Source organism: Penicillium cataractarum, assembly GCF_028827025.1.
Source record: "Penicillium cataractarum strain IBT 29864 chromosome Unknown utg000008l, whole genome shotgun sequence".
NCBI lineage: Eukaryota > Fungi > Ascomycota > Eurotiomycetes > Eurotiales > Aspergillaceae > Penicillium > Penicillium cataractarum.
This window is the reverse complement of record NW_026622744.1, coordinates 2,526,089-2,544,386: the sequence shown is the minus strand read 5'-3', so window position 1 is coordinate 2,544,386 and position 18,298 is coordinate 2,526,089. Positions and strand designations below refer to the sequence as shown.

Below are 18,298 nucleotides of genomic sequence, written 5' to 3'. Positions count from 1 at the left end.
TTCAATCAGTTCGCCATGCCTTACTCTTTACGGGGCCGCAATGTCCTGATTACCGGTGGTTCACGGTAGGTCCCGTTGTGAACAGGGCAAGCACGTCAAATATCCAGAACTATGGCTAATCAAAATGCTGAAACACAGAGGTCTCGGTGCCGTGATCGCCCGGAAATTCGCCGCGGAAGGAAGCAATGTCGCCATCAACTATGCATCGAGCAAGGAGACAGCCGATAAAGTCGCCTCGGAGCTTGCGGCCCAATATAACGTGAAGACAATTGTTGTTCAGGGTGTACGAGCCTCCGTTGCACATCGAGAGTCCATTTGGGCTTTTTGCGTCTACAGCAATTGTGTGGCTGACTTTCTCATGGATATAGGATGCGGGAAGCCAGAGTGATTGTATCAATGCCGTGAAAACCACCATTGAACACCTGGGAGGTATTGACGTTGTGATTTCGAATGCTGTAAGTCTCTCTACAGAAGGACCGTCAGAGCCAACAACGTACTAAGACCTGAATAAGGGCTGGACGAAGATGACGAAATTTGCGGACCTGGATGCAATGGACGACGCAGACTGGGATAAGGTAATTATACTTCTAATCACATTGTTGCGACGCCAAGGAGACTAACGGCGATAGTGCTGGTCCATCAACGTCAAGAGTAGCTTCCACCTTTTCAAGGCTGCTTTGCCTACTTTCAACGCCAACCCCGACGGTGGTGTCTTTATCCTCACATCCTCAACAGCGGTATGTCTAGAAAGATGATCATTGCCGCCTGGTTGCTGATACTGACCTCGATTCTAGGGTGTTGTCCCCAGTGGCAGCAGTTTACCATACGCTGTGACCAAGGCAGCCTGTAAGCACTCACTATCATCCTTGACGAACAAAGAACCCGCTGATCACAAATCCAAAGCAATTCATCTCATGAAGAGCCTTGCACAATCCCAGGGCCCCAAAATTCGCGTAAATGCCGTATTGCCTGGTCTTCTGCTGACTGAATGGGTAAGGAATCCATCATCACTTTTTCCGCACGGTATGTTAGCTCATATTATCATAGGGCCAGCGCTTTTCTCCAGAGCAGATCAAGGGCTGGACGGATAGGACGGCACTCGGGCATACGGTACGTAGACATAAGTTCCAAGTATACGTGGCTTCTCATTAACTTTCATTGTAGCCCGAGGTGGAGGATACCGCAGAGGCATATCTCTCCATTGCGAAGAACTCTTCTATGACAGGCCAAGCTGTCCAAGTCGGTAAGATCATTGACCTCAGATGAATAGCACATTGCTAATTGACTCAGATTCCGGATTCCGCTAGAACTGAAATGGATTCAAAGGGCATTGGGGATACTGGCAAACAGGGTCAATCAGTTCTTGGGAAACAATTTACATAGGGGCTTTCAATATTGTAACGGGTATCAGGCTGATAGAATAGAACCATATTGTACATGTTGCATCATTTTCATGCAAGTGGGTTGCGGAAAGGAGTAAACTCAGCGCCGCCAGACTGGAAAGACCGATCACCAAACATGCGGGCCTTGATTGCAGCGCGTAGTCCCTCGGCCACGGGCTCACCCTCTACCTTCATGTGGTTGATGCGAAGTGCTTTACCATCCTTAGTGAATACATAGAGTGCCCGGTTCTTCTTTGGTTCCACTGGGTGCGGAGTATTCGTAAACGGCAATCCAGGAACAACAGCGAAAGTCTCCGATCCCTGCGGGGGATCTACTTCTTCCACGTCCGTAAGAATGACTCGCTTTTGTTGAAATGAGATGGCCCCCTCTGTCGGTTTGCTTGCCACAAGGGCTTTGCTCCATAGATTTCCAAGGACCCGGTTGCGTCGGTTGAAGTTGACCAGGTCCCAGTTGGCCCAGTCAACGTGTCGATCTTCAGGCATGATTTTGGCAGCATGAATGAGGTTCTTGCTGTCTTCTTCTGATAGCCATCCCGCATCTTGTACTGGAGGCACGAATAGTCCATTGTGGATGCCGTCAAACAGTAGCTGCGCACCTTTGACGGAAACTATGCTGGTCAACTTGGGCACAGTACAGGATTCAGGATTAGGAATGTCGAATCCAGGAGCTGGAGACTGAGCAAGAATTGTCCCATGGTCAAAGCTCTTGTGGTCCAATGTCTGGAGTGTCACACCAGTCTTGGTTCTGCCAGCCAAAAGCGTGTGGTGCAATGGCGCTGGGCCACGGAAGCTGGGTACATCATGTTAGTCCCCCCCTTGATCGAATCGCATGGTGATTATACTTTACATACTCTGGAAGTAGTGAAGGATGCACATTCAAGCCTCCGTACTTGGCAGTATTCAAGATCCGCGGAGGCACGAAGAGACCAAATGATACAGCGATGATCAAGTTGATCGGACCATTCGGGGTTTCGGGAGGCTAGCATAATTAGTAAAAAGTAAAGTCATATCAGATCTTAGACTTACAGTCCATCCTCTGAAAGTATCAATCTCATGAACGGGAAGAGAGAGCGCAGCTGCAGCCTCCTTGATTGGCACTGTTTGAATCTCGAGTTAGCTCTCGAGGTAACTTTAATTGGCACCAGAAAGTACAACTAACTCTCGCGAATTTTCTTCAATCCTCTTCCAACTCGCTTTCCTGGACGGCAGACAACATCTATTGAAGAGATCTTCTCGGGATGTTTCAAGCGATAGTCGTGGAGAGCTTTCAAGGAGGCAATACTAAACTCGTCCGAGCCGCAAAAGAGGATTCGAAGCGGATCAAACGAGCGAGTTGCATAGCTGCGATACGTAGGCCATCGAGCAGCAGCAGAATACCTGCAAAGCCCAAAAGCACTACTACCGCGAATCACGAACATATTGGGCGGAACTTCCAACTACTGCTACTTGGAGCTGGAAGAGATCCGCTCGTCTGGACTAATCCGTCTTATCGATAAAGTCGCCACGTGATGTCAACATCATCGGTCCCTCGACTTCGTCGCGACGCAATTACCCCACAGTTGCTCTGCGATCGCTAAGATAGAGCGTCGAGCGCTTACGATGCGATGCCTGAAACAGAGACCGACTCTGTGACACCTGCGCAGCTCTCTTATCTCGCCATTTACAACCCGACTCTTGGCCCCACGGACGAGACATTAGAGGACCAGATCGTGTTCTACACCTCGAAATCTGGTGATCTACAGGAAACGAATGATGCGACTGCCGAGGAAGATGGCAGTAGGCCTTCTGGGAATGACAAGAACGAGAGACTGCGCCAGATAGGTCTGGCGCAGGGGATGGTGAACTTTGCCAGGTGGGAATTACTTCCTTGATCCCCGCAAGTGACCAAAGCTTATGCCCGCTCTTATACAGTAACTTTTCCTCTGGCAAACCACTTGAGTACATCGAAACTGATAAGGCGCGGGTCGTCGTTCTCGAGCTCGAGCAAGACTGGTGGATAGTCGCCGTGAGTCTAGCTAGGAACCTCAACTGTATGATGAACGTAACTAAAACGATGCCAGTCTATCGACCTTACGCGGTTACCCGTCGACCCAGCCCAGGCCTCTTCGACCGATAAATCAAACTCTCCTTCATTTCAATATTCGTCGAGAGAGATGGGACCTCCGCAGCTACTCATTCAGCAATTGCGCCGCGCACACTCCATATTCCTACTGCCTCACGATTTCTCTATGACCGAGCTCTACAATCGTGTTGGAAGGTCCTCGTTCTGTCTTTTCCTGGAGCGGTTCTGGGAAAGGTTCACATGGAACTGGGAACTCCTCTTGTCTGGAAACCCGATTGTGGATATGTACAACGGCATCAAACTCGCAGCAGGAGGCGAGCTGGGCATCGGTGTTGGAGAGGAAGAGTGGGGTAGCGGTGAAAGAGAAGTCCTCGAGGACTTTATCGCCCGAACAGACGGCCTGCTAGACTTGGTTGTCTCGAGATTTGGTGATTTGCCTGGGCAGGCTGAGGGGTCACCACCGGCTCCTGCAGGTGACAATGAAAATGCATGGCTAGGCTCAGACGCCGATCCTCGACCAGCTGATGGCGTAGTCTTTTCCGGCGCTGGCGCCGTGGATCGACGGTCTCTAGCTCGAGTTTCCCACTGGATGGAATGGATCTACCGATATGGCGACGCGGCGTATGGAATCGGGCGGGATCCGACCTCTCTTCGCCGGCGAAAGCCCCGGAGAAAGCGAGCTCGAGCTCCTAGCCAACCTGCCACACCGGAAAGAGTGCATACCCCAGGCATACCTCGACCACTTGTCATGGCGATGCCACAGCCACCTCTAGACACCCGAAAAGAGAATAGTCATGAAACAGGGACCGGAGACTCGCCGTCTATCAGTGATCAGCAGGCCGACAAGTTGGCTTTCGGAACGGACACGGTTATGAAATACCTTACTCTGGGATATGGTTCTGCATGGAGCTTCTCCAACAAGTCAGCACCAGCGTCATCGCCATCTTCACCACCCCCCGAAAGCTCTCCAGCACAGCCCGGGCAGTCCACCACTGGGAATGGAGAAAAGGGTGAACATCCATCGAATGCTGTACGCTCTCCGCCGGCCTTGAAATCCCAACTTGGTGGCTCTCGGGGCGAGACTAAAAACAACGTCCCTGGTCGTTTTGTGCTAGGGCCGCGCGATGATCTGGACACATTGGATGACATAGAAGAGGGGAGCCCAGAGCCGGAAGTAGATGCTGGAAGACCCAGGAGTCGGATCGTTCATCGATCAATTCATGTCCGCTTAGCAGACTCTTCAGGCGAGTGTTTAAAGAAGCTTCAAGCAGTTATTTATGTGGTGGGTATACCCTAGATCCATCAACCCCTGTTAACCCGGCTAACATCGCAATAGCATCAACCCTTCATGTTCACCTTTCTATTCGACCCAGATACCCCCGCTCTATCATCTCCAGCGCTCTACTCCAGCATCCACCACCAATTGGGTCCTCTTCAAAAACCTCTTCTATCATCAACATCCCCTGCAACAGCCGCTTCCCGCATCTCCACATCCGAAGCGGCCGGCGATCCAAACAAACGCTTCTCTACACGAAGCCAACCCGTCTACGACATAGTATACGACCCCTCAAATCTGACCATCCGCTCCTCAATCCCCAACATCCCCAGCCTCGGGAGTCCAACCCCTCCAAACGAAACCTCCCAAGCCCCCAGAACTCCATCACCCTCCCCATCCCGACCAGCAGATACACCCACATTGTCTCGTGTGGAGAGCATAGCGATCCACCAACGTCTCCTCTCCACATATATCGACACCCGCCCTCGACCCCAGGAACTAGAGCGCACCTGCAAAACCAGCCGCGGGTGGTGGATCGTCTGGATCCGCATTCCGACCCCTAACACACCTTCCCACCGGCCACACGCTCTCTCATCTGCGTCTTCATCCGCAGCACTCTCCACCTTAACAGAGGACAATCAGATCCCGGGCCTTGCCTCCCCAGTTCCCGAACCAATTCCAGAGCCGCAAGAAGCATTCATCGTCCGCAGGGCGAGCGATTACGTTTCCTCGTCGGGCCATGCACGCATGAGCAGTGGCGCGCGGTTCTTCCGTGATCTGGGTGGTGCATCGTCGTCCAAATTGGCGGCTTCCCGGCCTGAGAATACGCCTTCCAAGTTGGTGGAGGGTTTGGGGATGGATGCGAGGCGGTATATTGAGGGGCTTTTGAGCTTGAATAGATGAGAACATCTGGGTGTCTTATGTCGGGATGTAAAATAGTTCTATCAAGTATTGCAATGTGGTTGTATGAAGTGATGATTTGAACGGCCAAGATTTCCGTATATTGTTTGAAATTTCAACCCCTTTAACTAAGGTGTAGGTATCGGCCTCAGTCTTAGCGGTTTTGCATAGCTACCTGGTCATGCAAATGAACAGTTGATGCTCTACATATCATGTCCGACCCTATTCGTGCCACGCGCCGGGTTAACATGTGATATATACCTATATTGTAGCTAAAACTGGATCGTAATATGGAACAGACTAGGGAGATACCGTCATACATTCCAGTGACTTTATAGAAAGAGTTCAAACTCAGCGAGTCAAGCTCTTCTCCAGGATATATGTGCAAGAGAATGAGCATTATCCCGTCTAACAAGGAGTACGATGCCAATGCAAGACCTAGTTGACCGAGCCCGCACAATAAGTAGGTTGGAAGTGTTACCTAAATACAGTACTTTACCGTGCTACATCCAAGAGAGGAGATCTTGCTCGGGTGTTATGTTTTTTAAAAATTTATACTGCCACAAGTGTAGATTGAGGCACTTTGTCATTGTGATCCAGATTCCATGGAGTCGGATTGAAAGAAAATAGAGGGTAAATAGGGCGTAGGGGCGAGGGGCAAGAGGAAGACGGGACAGGAAAAAAGAGAAGAAAAAGCCCACAGGGTTATGATGAAGACAACGCCTCCCTAGACAAATTCTGTAAAATCAAGGCAAAAAAGGAGGAGAAACACAAGAAAGTCTGCGACCAACGAGGCAGAGGAGATTGCAGGATGGGAATTGGGGGTGAGGAAAAACAAAAAATGGGGCGGAGACGACGACAAAGGGGAAAATATTGCATGACTTCAGGATGGCCCAAAATTCGACACTGTCCACGATTATCGCATGCGGGTTCCAGCAGCTTTCCCCCCTCCTCGAAACCTCTTTTAATTTCTCCAGGGGGAATCAGAATTATCCAAATTGGTCCCCAATCTCAGCTGTTGGTCGGGTTGTTTCGCTCGAACCGGAGCGCTGCAAAGCCGGGGGGTAGTTTACAGGATCGAGCACTTGCTCTTCTTGCCGGGCTTGCTCTTACCGACCTTCAGGAGGGCAGCACGGGTAGCGGCCTCGAAGACCTCACGGACACCCTCGTTGGTACGGGCAGAGCACTCGAGGTACTTGTAGGCACCAATCTTCTTGCGGATCTCCTCACCCTGTTGGAAGATGAAATGGATTAGTTTCGGAGTTTTCTCCCGGGAGGATATCGGTCGTGTAAATCAGCGATATCGAATTGAACGTACCTGCTCGGCAGTGACGGGGCTCTGGGAAGTCTTGTGCAGCTCCTCGATGGTCTTGGGGTCGTGACGCAGATCCTTCTTGCAGCCAACCAGGATAATGGGGAGGCCCTGGCAGAAGTGGAGAACCTCGGAAATCCACTGTAAAAAAAGACCGCGTCAGCATGTCTCCAGCAAACGAAGAAGCACGCCATGTGCTCCCCAAAGGAGTATTCAAAATGTTCAGGCAACCAACCTTCTCCTGGACGTTGTCGAGCGAATCGGGGGAGTCGACGGCGAAACAGATCAGGATAACGTGGGAATCGGGGTATGACAAGGGGCGGAGACGGTCGTAATCTTCTTGGCCAGCCGTATCCCAAAGAGCGAGCTCAACGTGCTTGCCATCGACCTCGACATCGGCGACGTAGTTCTCGAAAACGGTGGGGACGTACACCTGGAATGGGCAAAGAGTCAGAACGTGCGTGGCGAGCGGGTAGACGCGGGTCCCCGAGAGTCAAACGCAAGGAGCAAGGAGTATCGCTATGTGGTTGAAGACGAGCGACAGAAAAGATAGGAGATGGGGGATTTAGGTTCGGGGGCATCGGAGCCTAGAGGAATGGGCTCACCTCAGGGAAAGTGCCCTTCGAGAAGACGCTGAGAAAGATTCCGGTCAGTTGGTTGATCCAAGAAGGGGCACTCAAGGGGGATGCAGAGTGGGCGGTTCTGATGTCAGAGTACTTACATGAGCAGACAAGTCTTACCGCAGGCACCATCGCCAACGATGACGAGCTTGCGACGGATCTCGGCCATCTTGACACGGGGCAAAGAGATGTTAGCAAATGATAAGAGATTTCGGAGTCAACTAAGACGTTGAACGAGTCGAAGAAAGCATGTGAATGTTGAAGCCGGTAGATATGGAGAGATGGGGGGTCAGGGTAGATTGGTAGGACCGTGTATGAGGCAGGTTGGGAAAGGGACAAGTTCAGGCTGCCGGGGGGTGTAGGAGAGGGGAGTGAGGAGGCACTCAGGGAGAAAGGGTGTTTTGGCGTACTGTGATTCAAAGGGGCGCAACGGCGTGGATTTCACGAGATAGGTGATAGAGACAAAGCTAGCTATTGCAGATTTGCAGTAGCCAGAAGAAAGAGAGGATGGAAGCAAGAAGATTTTCCGATGGAGGATGGGGGGGGAGAATATTTGATGACTTGGGGGAGGTGGAGGGTAGACGATAGAGGCCAGACTGCCTGGGCGGTGGCAGTACCGGCCGTCTCTCGTGGTATCTCACGGTATTTCATGGTACGAGGGCTTGTATTTGGAGGGTTCCGCTGCGGTTGAAAGGGAGGCGGAGCATGGTAATAACATGTATCCAATGGTAATACTCGTCCTTCTGCTATTTATTTGTTGTGGTACTGCCGCTGCTGGTCTCGTTGTATCGATGTGGTATTCCTCGGTATCCCCTATGTATCTTTTAGGGGCTTGTTCATTTTTGTTTTCCCCTGGGCCCAGTACGGGGCATACTCCATACAGAGCTCGACATGGATGACTGCTTATGGACTGCGACGCCATTTCCAGAGACATTCGAGGAACTAAATGTGACTCTATCAAGGTATCTCGATCCGCTTTAGCTGACCTCTGCTTTCTTAGGTGTGCCTGATATGCGCCTAGCCCATTCTTTGCCCCCAATCGGGGCCTTTGTTTCAGCTAATGCTAACTAACTAATAACTACAATAGTAGTTACCCTTGCGCCTACCTCAGGCTTTGTGACCGGGGATCTCCCTCGAAGCTCTCTTTCCGTAATACCGTTACTCGGCCAGCCCTAGCAGGTTATGTGTGGCTGAGCAGGTCTATTTCCGCGTCACAGGCCTCCTCCGAAGGGCCCACTCTTTGTCCTCCTTCCCGGAGACACAGCCACCGTGGCTATGACTTGAAGAGTTATGCCATGATCTAAGATTCTGATATCATAGTCAAGGAGGGGGAAAAGGGGGCTCTAAAAATGATGCTACCGATCTAACCACGGTTGACATGAAGTATGTATGACTACCCTTGCGACCATGTCCTATCTAATACCATTTGCCTGCCTGCTTTGCGCCCGTCATGGACTGGAGACTCTCCTGGTCTGTCGCACGCTACGACGCCTCAGGCTACTCTAAGCCCGTGGCTGAAAGTATCAGCTAGATGCGCTAACCCCGGATGATCGATCATAGCCAGGAGTTCTAGAGGATATCTGAGACGACCGATTATTTACTTATCTGTCTCCTCTTTTTCATGTACTTCGCCTACAGCAAATCCGTGTATCCTTGATGGCGCGTGCGCGAAACGTATACCCTGCAGGTAAACACCCTGCCTAATAATATTACCTATCATTGGCGCTATTTCTTTTCTTTTTTGCTTCCATGGAGCCATTATTATTATCCTCGGGCATGCGCACTTTGAATTAGGGATGAACGGAAGACTCCATACTAAGTCAAGAACCGTGTAACTTGAGGGAGGCCTACTGTAATGCTGTGTATCCATAGTGCGTGGCTACGGATACCTGCGCTCCCTCGAAGGCTTGACTCGACTGTCGACATAATTGATGATCCCTCCAATAGCTTGCTGTAATTATCTCCATTCCGCCTGACACATCACCCTGCACAGATGGCGTGCACTAACTGGTAGAGTCGGTGGAGTTTGGTGCAGCTAAAACTTATCTAGACTTGCTCTGCCTTCTCCTGATCTCCTCTAGATCTTGGTTAACCTCATCTAATAATTCTTGAGCATCTACTAATAATATTTGCAGTCAGTGGTTGTCTAAAAAAAAAGGGGCCTCTTCCCATCGGCGCGCTGTTGCCAATCTACCGATATGGCCCCCCACCTTCATCCCTTTCTCCTATCCAATCACTTACGCCCCTCGTATTACATCCCGAGTTCCAGGTCCACTTGAAACGTGCATCCCTCGAGTTGGCTTAGGCCTGATCCGTCGGGGAGCATGAAGCGGTGGAGAACTGAGCACCAGCACATCTCCTTCAAGTCGTGAAAGGAGTCAGAGCCGCGTCTCAACGTTAGGTTAGTTAGTTGAACTTGGATGACTAAAAATAGGTTTTAGAACTGGGGGGCTAAGAAGCTCGATGCTAAAACTTAGTGATGTGTCTGATTGGTTTCTCCCCCCTTCTTGAAAAATAGGAGAAGTGAGACTCTTCTATGTGTGGAATGGCCCGCTAGGCTACAGCGCTTTGTGAGTGGACGCGAGCTCGAGTTATCAGGTTAGCGCTTTACTTCCGGCGCTATTGAGCTACAGACACGTACCTTTGCGTCTTGCAAATCGTTGCTCCGCAGGTCCGGATCATAGCGACTACAAAGTCAAGTCTAACACTTGACATTCGACCCGGTTGCCGCGTTCTACGTTGGTTTATTTCTGTCGCAAGCGCTCCTTCCACTAGTGAAAGCCACAGGATCCTCCCGATCGACCAGGATGGCTAGCGTTTCCATACTGCAGGACCCATCACTGCAAGCCCGACATAAGCAATCTGTCACGCTGTCCGATGGCCGCACGCTGGGCTATGCGGAATTTGGATCTCTCAGTGACGATGCCACCATAGTTCTAGCTTTTCACGGTTGGCCAGGCTCCCGATTGGAGAGCGCTGTATTCCACCCCGCCGCCAGCCAGTTAAACGTACGAATTATTGGTATTGATCGCCCGGGAATTGGTCTATCTTCTCCACAGCCAAAGCGCAAGCTCCTCGATTGGCCTGCCGATGTGCGAGAGTTGGTGCGGTACCTGAAACTCGAGCGATACTATATCATCGGTGTTTCAGCTGGCGGGCCTCATGCTCTCGCATGTGCACACGAGACTGCAGAGAATGAATTGCTCGGAGTTGGCATTGTATCTGGCCCAGGCCCGTGGGCGCTCGGTACGAAGGGCGCGAGTCTTGATCTGAAAGCTATCTTGAATGCCATAGCTTACGCGCCGTGGCTGGTACGGTATTTCATGAATTCAACATTCGTCAAACCTGCCCAGGACCAGGACCCGGCTAAGCTGGATCAAATGATGAGATCTCAAATGAAAAAGATGCCGCCTGCAGATCTAGCATTTGCGGAGAAATACCCTGACAAAGTGGACATCATGATTGCTGCTGTGCGGGAGAGCTTTAAGCAAGGTGTAGATTCCAACGTGCGAGACGGACAGATGTTGACTTCAGATTGGGGGTTCGAGTTACAGAATATCAAATTCGAAAAGGTCCTCGTGTGGCATGGAACGGAGGATGTCAATGTCCCTGTCGCCCGTGGACGTTATCTTGCGGAGCATATTCCTCACGCCGTCCTGAGAGAGTATGAAGGGGATACCCATATTACCATTCACGAGCATGCAGCTGAGATGTTGAGAGATTTGATAACCGTTTCTACTTGAAAGGTATAGTCTGTTGAAGTTTGATCAAATGGGACCGTCGTTAGTTTTTGGCAGGCCGCCGTGAATGCATGTAATGAATATGATTCATAATGATCTTAGGGAAGTCTAGAATTCAAACATAATCTGACGCTACAGGCGGTGTGACAAGAGCCATGTGCTTGAACGATCTAATAGACCTAAAGTGAAGTTGATGGGTGAACCAGTCAAACTCAGAATAGACCCTTGGCATGCTGTAGATACACTTCGGACTCGGCCTCGAGTCTTTTCGCCGACACAATACCCACATCACAATGAAATGGAAAAAAGCCTCTATGCCATTACCGAGGTAAGTTCTCCCATTAGCTGTCAATACAGCATCTCGGATAGGCAACTAACTCTTAGAATATGATCTGGGGATGCGGGGAAGAAAATCCGGGGCAACGCATACCAGGCAACCTATATAACATGTCTTCCCTCCGTTCTTCTTCCTATTAGAATATTCATTAAGAGAAACATCACACGTTTATATCTCAGGCGACAATCACTGCTACCATGACGGCTTGTCAAGAGGAAGATTTGCCCATAGGGGTGAGACCCGATGTCGATCTCGAGGAACGACAGAGTTTCAAACGATATGCGGCGACCAGAATCCCAACCTTGAAGCCCCCAATGAACCCAGTACCGAACCCATTCAAGACAGTCTTATTGTGAATAAGCAGCAATGGGCTTTTTTTGCGGTAAGTGTTTCATAATGAAAGTCGAGACGCAAATATTGACATATTCAGGTCGCTTTCTGGGGGTGGACATGGGATGCATTGGACTTTTTCACTGTTTCCCTCACTACAACTGAGCTTGCCGAGACCTTCAACAAATCAATTACGGATATTTCATGGGGAATGACCCTTGTTCTCATGCTCAGATCTGCGGGGGCCATTACCTTCGGCATCGCGTCAGACCGTTGGGGCCGGAAGTGGCGTTTTGTGGTGAACCTCATACTGTTCTCTGTGTTCGAGCTGGCAACTGGCTTTGCACAAACTTTCCAACAGTTTTTGGCCTCTCGTGCTTTATTTGGGATTGCCATGGGTGGTCTGTACGGCAATGCAGTAGCCACTGCACTGGAGGATTGCCCGACAGAAGCACGCGGAATCATGTCTGGTATCCTACAGCTCGGCTATGTCTTCGGCTACCTGCTTGCGACAGTGTTCTCCCGAGCATTGGTCAATACCACATCTCACGGATGGAGGCCACTCTTTTGGTTTTCTGCTGGCCCGCCAGTCTTGATCATAATTGGCCGGGTATTCCTTCCAGAGACGATGGCTTTTCAGCAGCGCCAACGACTACGAAATGAACGTAGAAATACAGCCGCTACAACGTTCATTCAAGAGGGAAAAGACGCTGTCAAAAACCATGGGTTGATATTTATCTATCTATTCCTCTTTGCGGCTGGAATCAATTTCATGGTGAGCAAAGTCATTACGATAGCCAGGATTAATTGACTAAATATTTGGTACTAGTCACATGGATCTCAAGATCTTTATCCGACAATGCTTAAAGTACAGTACGGATTCTCATCAACCCAGGTAACTGTCACGCAAGTCATAGCCAAGGTTGGGGCTATCTTCGGTGGCACCTTTTGTGGATGGATTAGTCAAATCATTGGGCGTCGTCTGTCGGTGATTATCATCAGTATCATCGGCGGCGCCCTCATCTATCCTTACACTTTTGTGGGAGGTAAGGCTGTGATCGCAAGTGCCTTTTTTGAGCAATTTATGGTTCAAGGAGTGGCTGCTATTGTCCCTATTCACATGTTGGAGCTATCGCCAGCCTCGTCTTGCACTTTTGTCGTGGGTGTTGCCTATCAATTGGGCAATCTTGCCTCGTCAGCGAGTTCGACCATCGATTCTACCAGGCGACAGCGACGGGGAGTGTATCAACATTCACCGATGATCACTCTGAAAAACCATGCGCACGAAGATCTTCATCATCGGTGGATATGATGTCCTCGGTGTCAATCAAAGTTTGTTGGATTTCATTCAAAGCCTAGACGATTCCTTTGTCAGAGGCCCTGCTGCGCCTGGTTGTGGAAAGATCTTGGTGAAATCCAGGAGAGGCGTTTAATTACCTTTTTCATACCCTCTGGGCTAGCATTCCTCACGAGAGGCAGTCTATCACCGCTTAAAATTGAAGGAATGCTTCCACCATTGTTTTCATTTTTGCTAGAGGCGGAAAGTGTGCCATAGCTGACCAGACCACCAATAACAGCTGCTGCAAAGAGGCCAGGCGGGTGAAGCGTTGAAACGGTCCTTAAGGGGACCCTCATGTGAGAACAAGTTGTACTGCTCAAATGCTGACGTAGACACACTCTGGCTGGGCACCTATGAAAAGGCCGACGGGTCAATCCCACAGTAAGAGCAGAAAAGCGCATTGTGTATAAGGTTCTTTTTCTCTCTCAATAAGGTTGTATGGATTCAAACTTTTTGACTTGAAGTATCCACAAATATCTCATTGTTTATATCGCCTTCCCTCAACTCTAAAATGGGATATTTTTCCGAGCTCCAGCTATCTAATAACCGCGACGGGCTGTTCCTCCCGCGTTTCTCATAATTGCGGAGTCGGCGTCCGAAGCTTTCCCCGAGTGGTGATCAATGCAACCGAGCTTCTTGAAGATGTCTCTTGGCAAAGATCCTCGAGGGTCGGAGTAAGCTATCCCGATAGCCATCAAAGAAAGTCCTCGGCATATACCTCGTACTCGCGTATGAAATCCTCAATATTGAAACTGTCTTTCAGCTTCCGTTCCGCTAATATTATCCCACCCGCCTCAGAGTAACCACTTTTGAATGCTGCGAACAGACTGGGTGTTAATCGGTAATTGGGAATAAAGAGACAATTATCGCCAGTCACCATGGTGCCTTTAAAAGCTTGATATACCACATCTGGCTCTTGGGAAATATCCACCTCTTCGCATTGTCCGAAATCGAGCAGATAAAGCCCTAATTCGCGATGCTGGAAGTCAAGAGGTTCGGACTCTGACCCTTTTTTCTGAGCGATGGATGTTCCAAGGACAAACTCCACATCATCACTGTTGACACAGGCAGCCCAGTGCATGATAGCATATGCTTTGCCAACTTCGTTTGCTAACTTCTCGACGTCCATAACAAAGCTATTCATAGACTTCAGGTAGAGAGGGAAGTTCCTCAGCGATACTGGTTCTCGAGGGATTGCACCAGTAGCTCTGCCCAAATAAACTCGTGCGAGACAATGCTTATTTGCGGGGTTCATAAGAGCGCGGTCGAGCTCAGTTGAGTCTAGCTGGTTCTCAGAGCCATAGAAGTGGTCTAGCAAAGCCCTTCGCACAACTTTGGGGAGGGGCAGGATTCGTTCCATTTTCACCACATCGCCATACTCTCGGTAGACAGATGGAATCATGGGGAAGATATCGTTCCAGAACTGATGATGCTTGCTCCTCGAGATTAATTCAAAGGTTTTGGGGACTTGGACCCAGCAGGAAGTCGTACCGCTGTAGTATTGAAATGCATCCGAAACTGCACAGTGCATTTGATATTCATGTCGTAAATTTGAGGGCAGAGTCTCATTTCCGGGCTTTTCATTTTTAAAAACATAGCACTCGCCAACTTGTTCAAATACCGCCCCTTGTAGCCCAACTCCAATCTCGCTGATGCTCCGTAGCCCGGGGTGAGACCGGGACTCCTGAATCAGGCGAGCGAAGGAGGACGAAATCGAAATGACCGAGTTTAGCGAAAGCGATTGGCCGAGAATTTCATTTTCGGGCAATAGTTGAAGGTCATTTGCCACAAGATATTTCCGCAAAGGACCCGAGGATTCCATTGCATCAGTTTCAGTAAGCTGATTGGATTGCGACATGGTTGTGTATCGCTCAGATGATAGGCGCTGTTTGAGAGTATTCGAGTTAAGAGATTGATGGAAAGTTCTCGCAGTAGCTATGAATCCTCTATTCATGATCTTTTCCAAGCGACTTGGCTAGAAAGGCAACACCGTTCCTAGGTCATCCTTCTAGAATCTAGGCACCCATCAATCTAGATAACAGTAATCAAATGAGTTCATTATTTCCAGGCTACCTAGAAACGCTCACAACGATCATATAGAGAGGCTACAAGGAATTACACAGAAGAAGATATGTGTATGAGTGATATTTTAAGAGAAAAGGGAAAGGAGGATAAGGGAGCGAAAAAAAAGTCCCAAATAGGCAAGGTGCATACATCCGCAAGCCTCAGGCTCCAAGGCCTCATAACTAACCATGTCCCAAGTCTCTCGCTCTTCATCGGGCGAAGAATTGCGGTTAAGACTCCAGTTTTAGAATACTAGAATTGGATCTGAAAGAGATCTCAAGGGATTTTCATGAAGGCACAGTGTTGATCAGGTGCTCCATTTGGATTTGTCTGCATCATCTGGTGAGTCATCAGGTGGGCAACCTACGGGAGAAAGCTGTCCAGTTGGGGGCTCGATGCTTTTCGATTGAAGCACACTTCAGAAGATTTGTCAAAGCTCTGATCCAAACTGTAATCCTTTAATTTTCTTCCTTCCAAGAAACAGCTTTTGAATCATGACAACACCCCTTTATCTCGGAATCGTGGGTCTGATACATCTCCCTTGAACTTCCATTGCCTTAACTCAACGCCGGTTGCTGACGATATTGAACAGGTGTTGGTGGCGTTGGTAATGCATTTCTAGAGCAGCTTGGACAACTGCCAAATCCACCAAAGCTCATATTACTCGCCCGCTCGTCGCAAACGCTCTCCTCCCCAGTGCCTGCGTATTCGCCAAGCATCCCGTTCGCTACCTGGGAAGATGCCGCGAAATTACCATCTTTAGTCAAATCGGATGCTTTGCCACCAACTGAGATTGCAGCCTTCCTAGCATCTGCTCCAGGAAGGACTATTCTAGTGGACAATACATCCGATCTTGCTTTAGCGCAAGCATACCCTATTTTCCTGGAACGAGGTGTGTCGGTGGTGACGCCAAACAAGAAAGGCTTCTCGGAAGATATCACTTTGTTCAATGATATTTTTGCCTCCGCTGTCCGGGGAAATGCCCTTGTTTACCACCAGTGTACGGTGGGCGGTACTCTACCGGTCCTATCGACGCTTAGGGATCTAGTAGCAACTGGTGATGAGATCATCCGAATCGAGGGGGTTCTCTCGGGGACTCTTTCGCTTCTACTATGCGAATTCATGCCTGGAAATGGCACATCAAACGTTCGATGGAGTTCTCTCGTTTCTCACGCCAAGGAAATTGGACACACGGAGCCAGACCCTCGTGATGATCTTAACGGCCTTGACTTCGCACGGAAACTCATAATTATTGCCCGGGTCATTGGTATCGAGGTCACCCGTCCCGATTCCTTCCCAGTGGAATCACTTATTCCTGACGAGCTATCCTCGCTACCGTCATCGGCCGGGGGTATTTCTGAGTTTATGAACGAGTTGCCGAAATATGATGTCAAGATGGATGCAGCAAAGAATGCAGCACGGGAGCAGGGCAAGGTTCTGCGTTATGTTGGGAGTATAGATGTGCCTACCCGAGCCATCGAGGTTGGTCTTCGGCATGTTGAGAAGGGTAGTCCAATTGCCAATCTCCAGGGCAGTCAGATTGTTAGCATCTACACCAAGCGATACGGGGCTAATCCATTAATACTTCAAGGTGGTGGCGGTGGAGGTGAGGTTACAGCCATGGGCTTGATGGCCGATTTGTTGAAGGTTATGGAGCGGTTGAAGTAAGAAGTCTGTGCACAATTGGAGACACTACGCTTAATCGATGTGATCATGATGTCAAATCATTTCTATATCTGGGTATCTGTGATCTACATACAAAACATCTTTCCGGTGTGAATATTCACTCAATCCAATCTTATTTGCCACTCTCTTTCCCAAGCAATTGTCGTAATACCATCACTTCTCCCTCCCATTTGGCTGCCTTCAATCGCAGCTCATCTCTTTCCCTTGTCATCTCTTCCAGTTTTGATTCGAGATCGGACATTTGATCCATTTTCTTCTGGCGTAATCTCCGGGCAGCCAACTTGTTTCGACGCCGCTTCTCTTGAAGACGGCCCCCATCCGAGTCTTGAGACGAAGGCGAAACACTCCTAGTCGAGACTTCTGTGGGTGCTTTGCTTTGTGATCCTGGTTTCAGATATTCAGGTTCTGGTAAACCGAAGGCTGTCGCGTAGTCGGGAGAAGGTGTGAACTGCTGGGGCCCGCGAACACCCAGCAACTGATTCGTATTTGAAGGCAAAGGCGAATAATATGTGCCTGTCTCGAGTGATGAAAGCAACTCGTTGTTGACATTAAGGCTCCTTTGATTATCTGAAACTCTCATTGGGACAGCTGAAGGCACGTGGAGAGTGTTCGAGTCGATAGTATTCGTTGTAAACCCGTCCATTGAAAATCCAAGGGTCATAGAATTTGGCTCTGGTGGGAATTGTTCCAAGCTGAATGCGATGCTTTCCAATAGTACCGGATCCATCGATAATATATCAGATGATAGTGGTGTTTGTGAAAGATCGTGTTCCAGGACATTGCTATGGGAAGTGGTCGGAGGCATGAAGTTACACCATGTTGAAGCCAACCCAGTGGGCGGCGTGAGAGCTCCGGATGTCGTCGTGGTCTCTACTGACGAATCCCAGTCAGATAGCATCTGATTGGGACTGTGCTCCAAAGACAATCGGGAAGACCTTGTTTGGGCGGGCATGATGATCGAGGCTGTTGGAGCCAGAGATAAGAACAGTATTCGAGTTTCTTCAGTACTTTAGAACGAGATTGTTTGCAGATATTGAATGAGATATGGAGGCAATATTAAAGGTTCCAGATCTCCGGGAATCCGACCATGCTATATATTCCATCTGAAACTGATCTACACAGTATAACATCTCCGATAACCATCCATGGGCCAAACCTAATAATACTTTTGTCCGACAGTTGAAATCTGGAGATTTCAGATCAAATCCGACCCTAGCGTAAATAAGTCC

At 49.4% G+C, this 18,298-nt stretch overlaps 9 protein-coding genes across 9 annotated transcripts; 5 read left to right on the top strand and 4 right to left on the bottom strand.

The window, feature by feature from the left end:
* Nucleotides 1-15: 15 nt before the first annotated feature.
* On the top strand, nt 16-1,307 carry N7496_010069 (SDR family NAD(P)-dependent oxidoreductase; the record flags this gene model as incomplete). The annotated part of the gene is made up of 9 exons (XM_056702982.1): nt 16-65; nt 139-283; nt 369-455; nt 513-575; nt 630-737; nt 795-992; nt 1,048-1,110; nt 1,165-1,243; nt 1,291-1,307. 9 exons carry the CDS (start codon nt 16-18, stop codon nt 1,305-1,307), a joined length of 810 nt encoding a protein of 269 aa, XP_056551982.1.
* Nucleotides 1,308-1,451: 144 nt separating this feature from the next.
* Nucleotides 1,452-2,821, bottom strand: N7496_010068 (methionyl-tRNA formyltransferase; the record flags this gene model as incomplete). The annotated part of the gene is made up of 4 exons (XM_056702981.1): nt 1,452-2,193; nt 2,255-2,382; nt 2,430-2,500; nt 2,563-2,821. The coding sequence occupies 4 exons, from the start codon at nt 2,819-2,821 to the stop codon at nt 1,452-1,454; spliced, it is 1,200 nt and encodes a 399-aa protein (XP_056551981.1).
* Nucleotides 2,822-3,007: 186 nt separating this feature from the next.
* N7496_010067 (uncharacterized protein) lies at nt 3,008-5,644 on the top strand (the record flags this gene model as incomplete). The annotated part of the gene is made up of 4 exons (XM_056702980.1): nt 3,008-3,255; nt 3,315-3,408; nt 3,464-4,747; nt 4,802-5,644. The coding sequence occupies 4 exons, from the start codon at nt 3,008-3,010 to the stop codon at nt 5,642-5,644; spliced, it is 2,469 nt and encodes an 822-aa protein (XP_056551980.1).
* A 1,066-nt stretch (nt 5,645-6,710) lies between these two features.
* Nucleotides 6,711-7,742, bottom strand: rho1 (Rho family GTPase RHO1; the record flags this gene model as incomplete). Its single annotated transcript, XM_056702979.1, has 5 exons — nt 6,711-6,872; nt 6,960-7,094; nt 7,189-7,386; nt 7,559-7,586; nt 7,675-7,742. The coding sequence occupies 5 exons, from the start codon at nt 7,740-7,742 to the stop codon at nt 6,711-6,713; spliced, it is 591 nt and encodes a 196-aa protein (XP_056551979.1).
* A 2,638-nt stretch (nt 7,743-10,380) lies between these two features.
* Nucleotides 10,381-11,316, top strand: N7496_010065 (alpha/beta fold hydrolase; the record flags this gene model as incomplete). The annotated part of the gene is made up of 1 exon (XM_056702978.1): nt 10,381-11,316. One exon carries the CDS (start codon nt 10,381-10,383, stop codon nt 11,314-11,316), a length of 936 nt encoding a protein of 311 aa, XP_056551978.1.
* Nucleotides 11,317-11,847: 531 nt separating this feature from the next.
* Nucleotides 11,848-13,292, top strand: N7496_010064 (uncharacterized protein; the record flags this gene model as incomplete). Its single annotated transcript, XM_056702977.1, has 4 exons — nt 11,848-11,883; nt 11,943-12,032; nt 12,081-12,755; nt 12,810-13,292. 4 exons carry the CDS (start codon nt 11,848-11,850, stop codon nt 13,290-13,292), a joined length of 1,284 nt encoding a protein of 427 aa, XP_056551977.1.
* Nucleotides 13,293-14,013: 721 nt separating this feature from the next.
* On the bottom strand, nt 14,014-15,177 carry N7496_010063 (uncharacterized protein; the record flags this gene model as incomplete). The annotated part of the gene is made up of 1 exon (XM_056702976.1): nt 14,014-15,177. One exon carries the CDS (start codon nt 15,175-15,177, stop codon nt 14,014-14,016), a length of 1,164 nt encoding a protein of 387 aa, XP_056551976.1.
* A 700-nt stretch (nt 15,178-15,877) lies between these two features.
* Nucleotides 15,878-17,051, top strand: N7496_010062 (Homoserine dehydrogenase; the record flags this gene model as incomplete). The annotated part of the gene is made up of 2 exons (XM_056702975.1): nt 15,878-15,908; nt 15,976-17,051. The coding sequence occupies 2 exons, from the start codon at nt 15,878-15,880 to the stop codon at nt 17,049-17,051; spliced, it is 1,107 nt and encodes a 368-aa protein (XP_056551975.1).
* A 130-nt stretch (nt 17,052-17,181) lies between these two features.
* On the bottom strand, nt 17,182-17,967 carry N7496_010061 (bZIP transcription factor; the record flags this gene model as incomplete). The annotated part of the gene is made up of 1 exon (XM_056702974.1): nt 17,182-17,967. The coding sequence occupies one exon, from the start codon at nt 17,965-17,967 to the stop codon at nt 17,182-17,184; it is 786 nt and encodes a 261-aa protein (XP_056551974.1).
* Nucleotides 17,968-18,298: the final 331 nt, after the last annotated feature.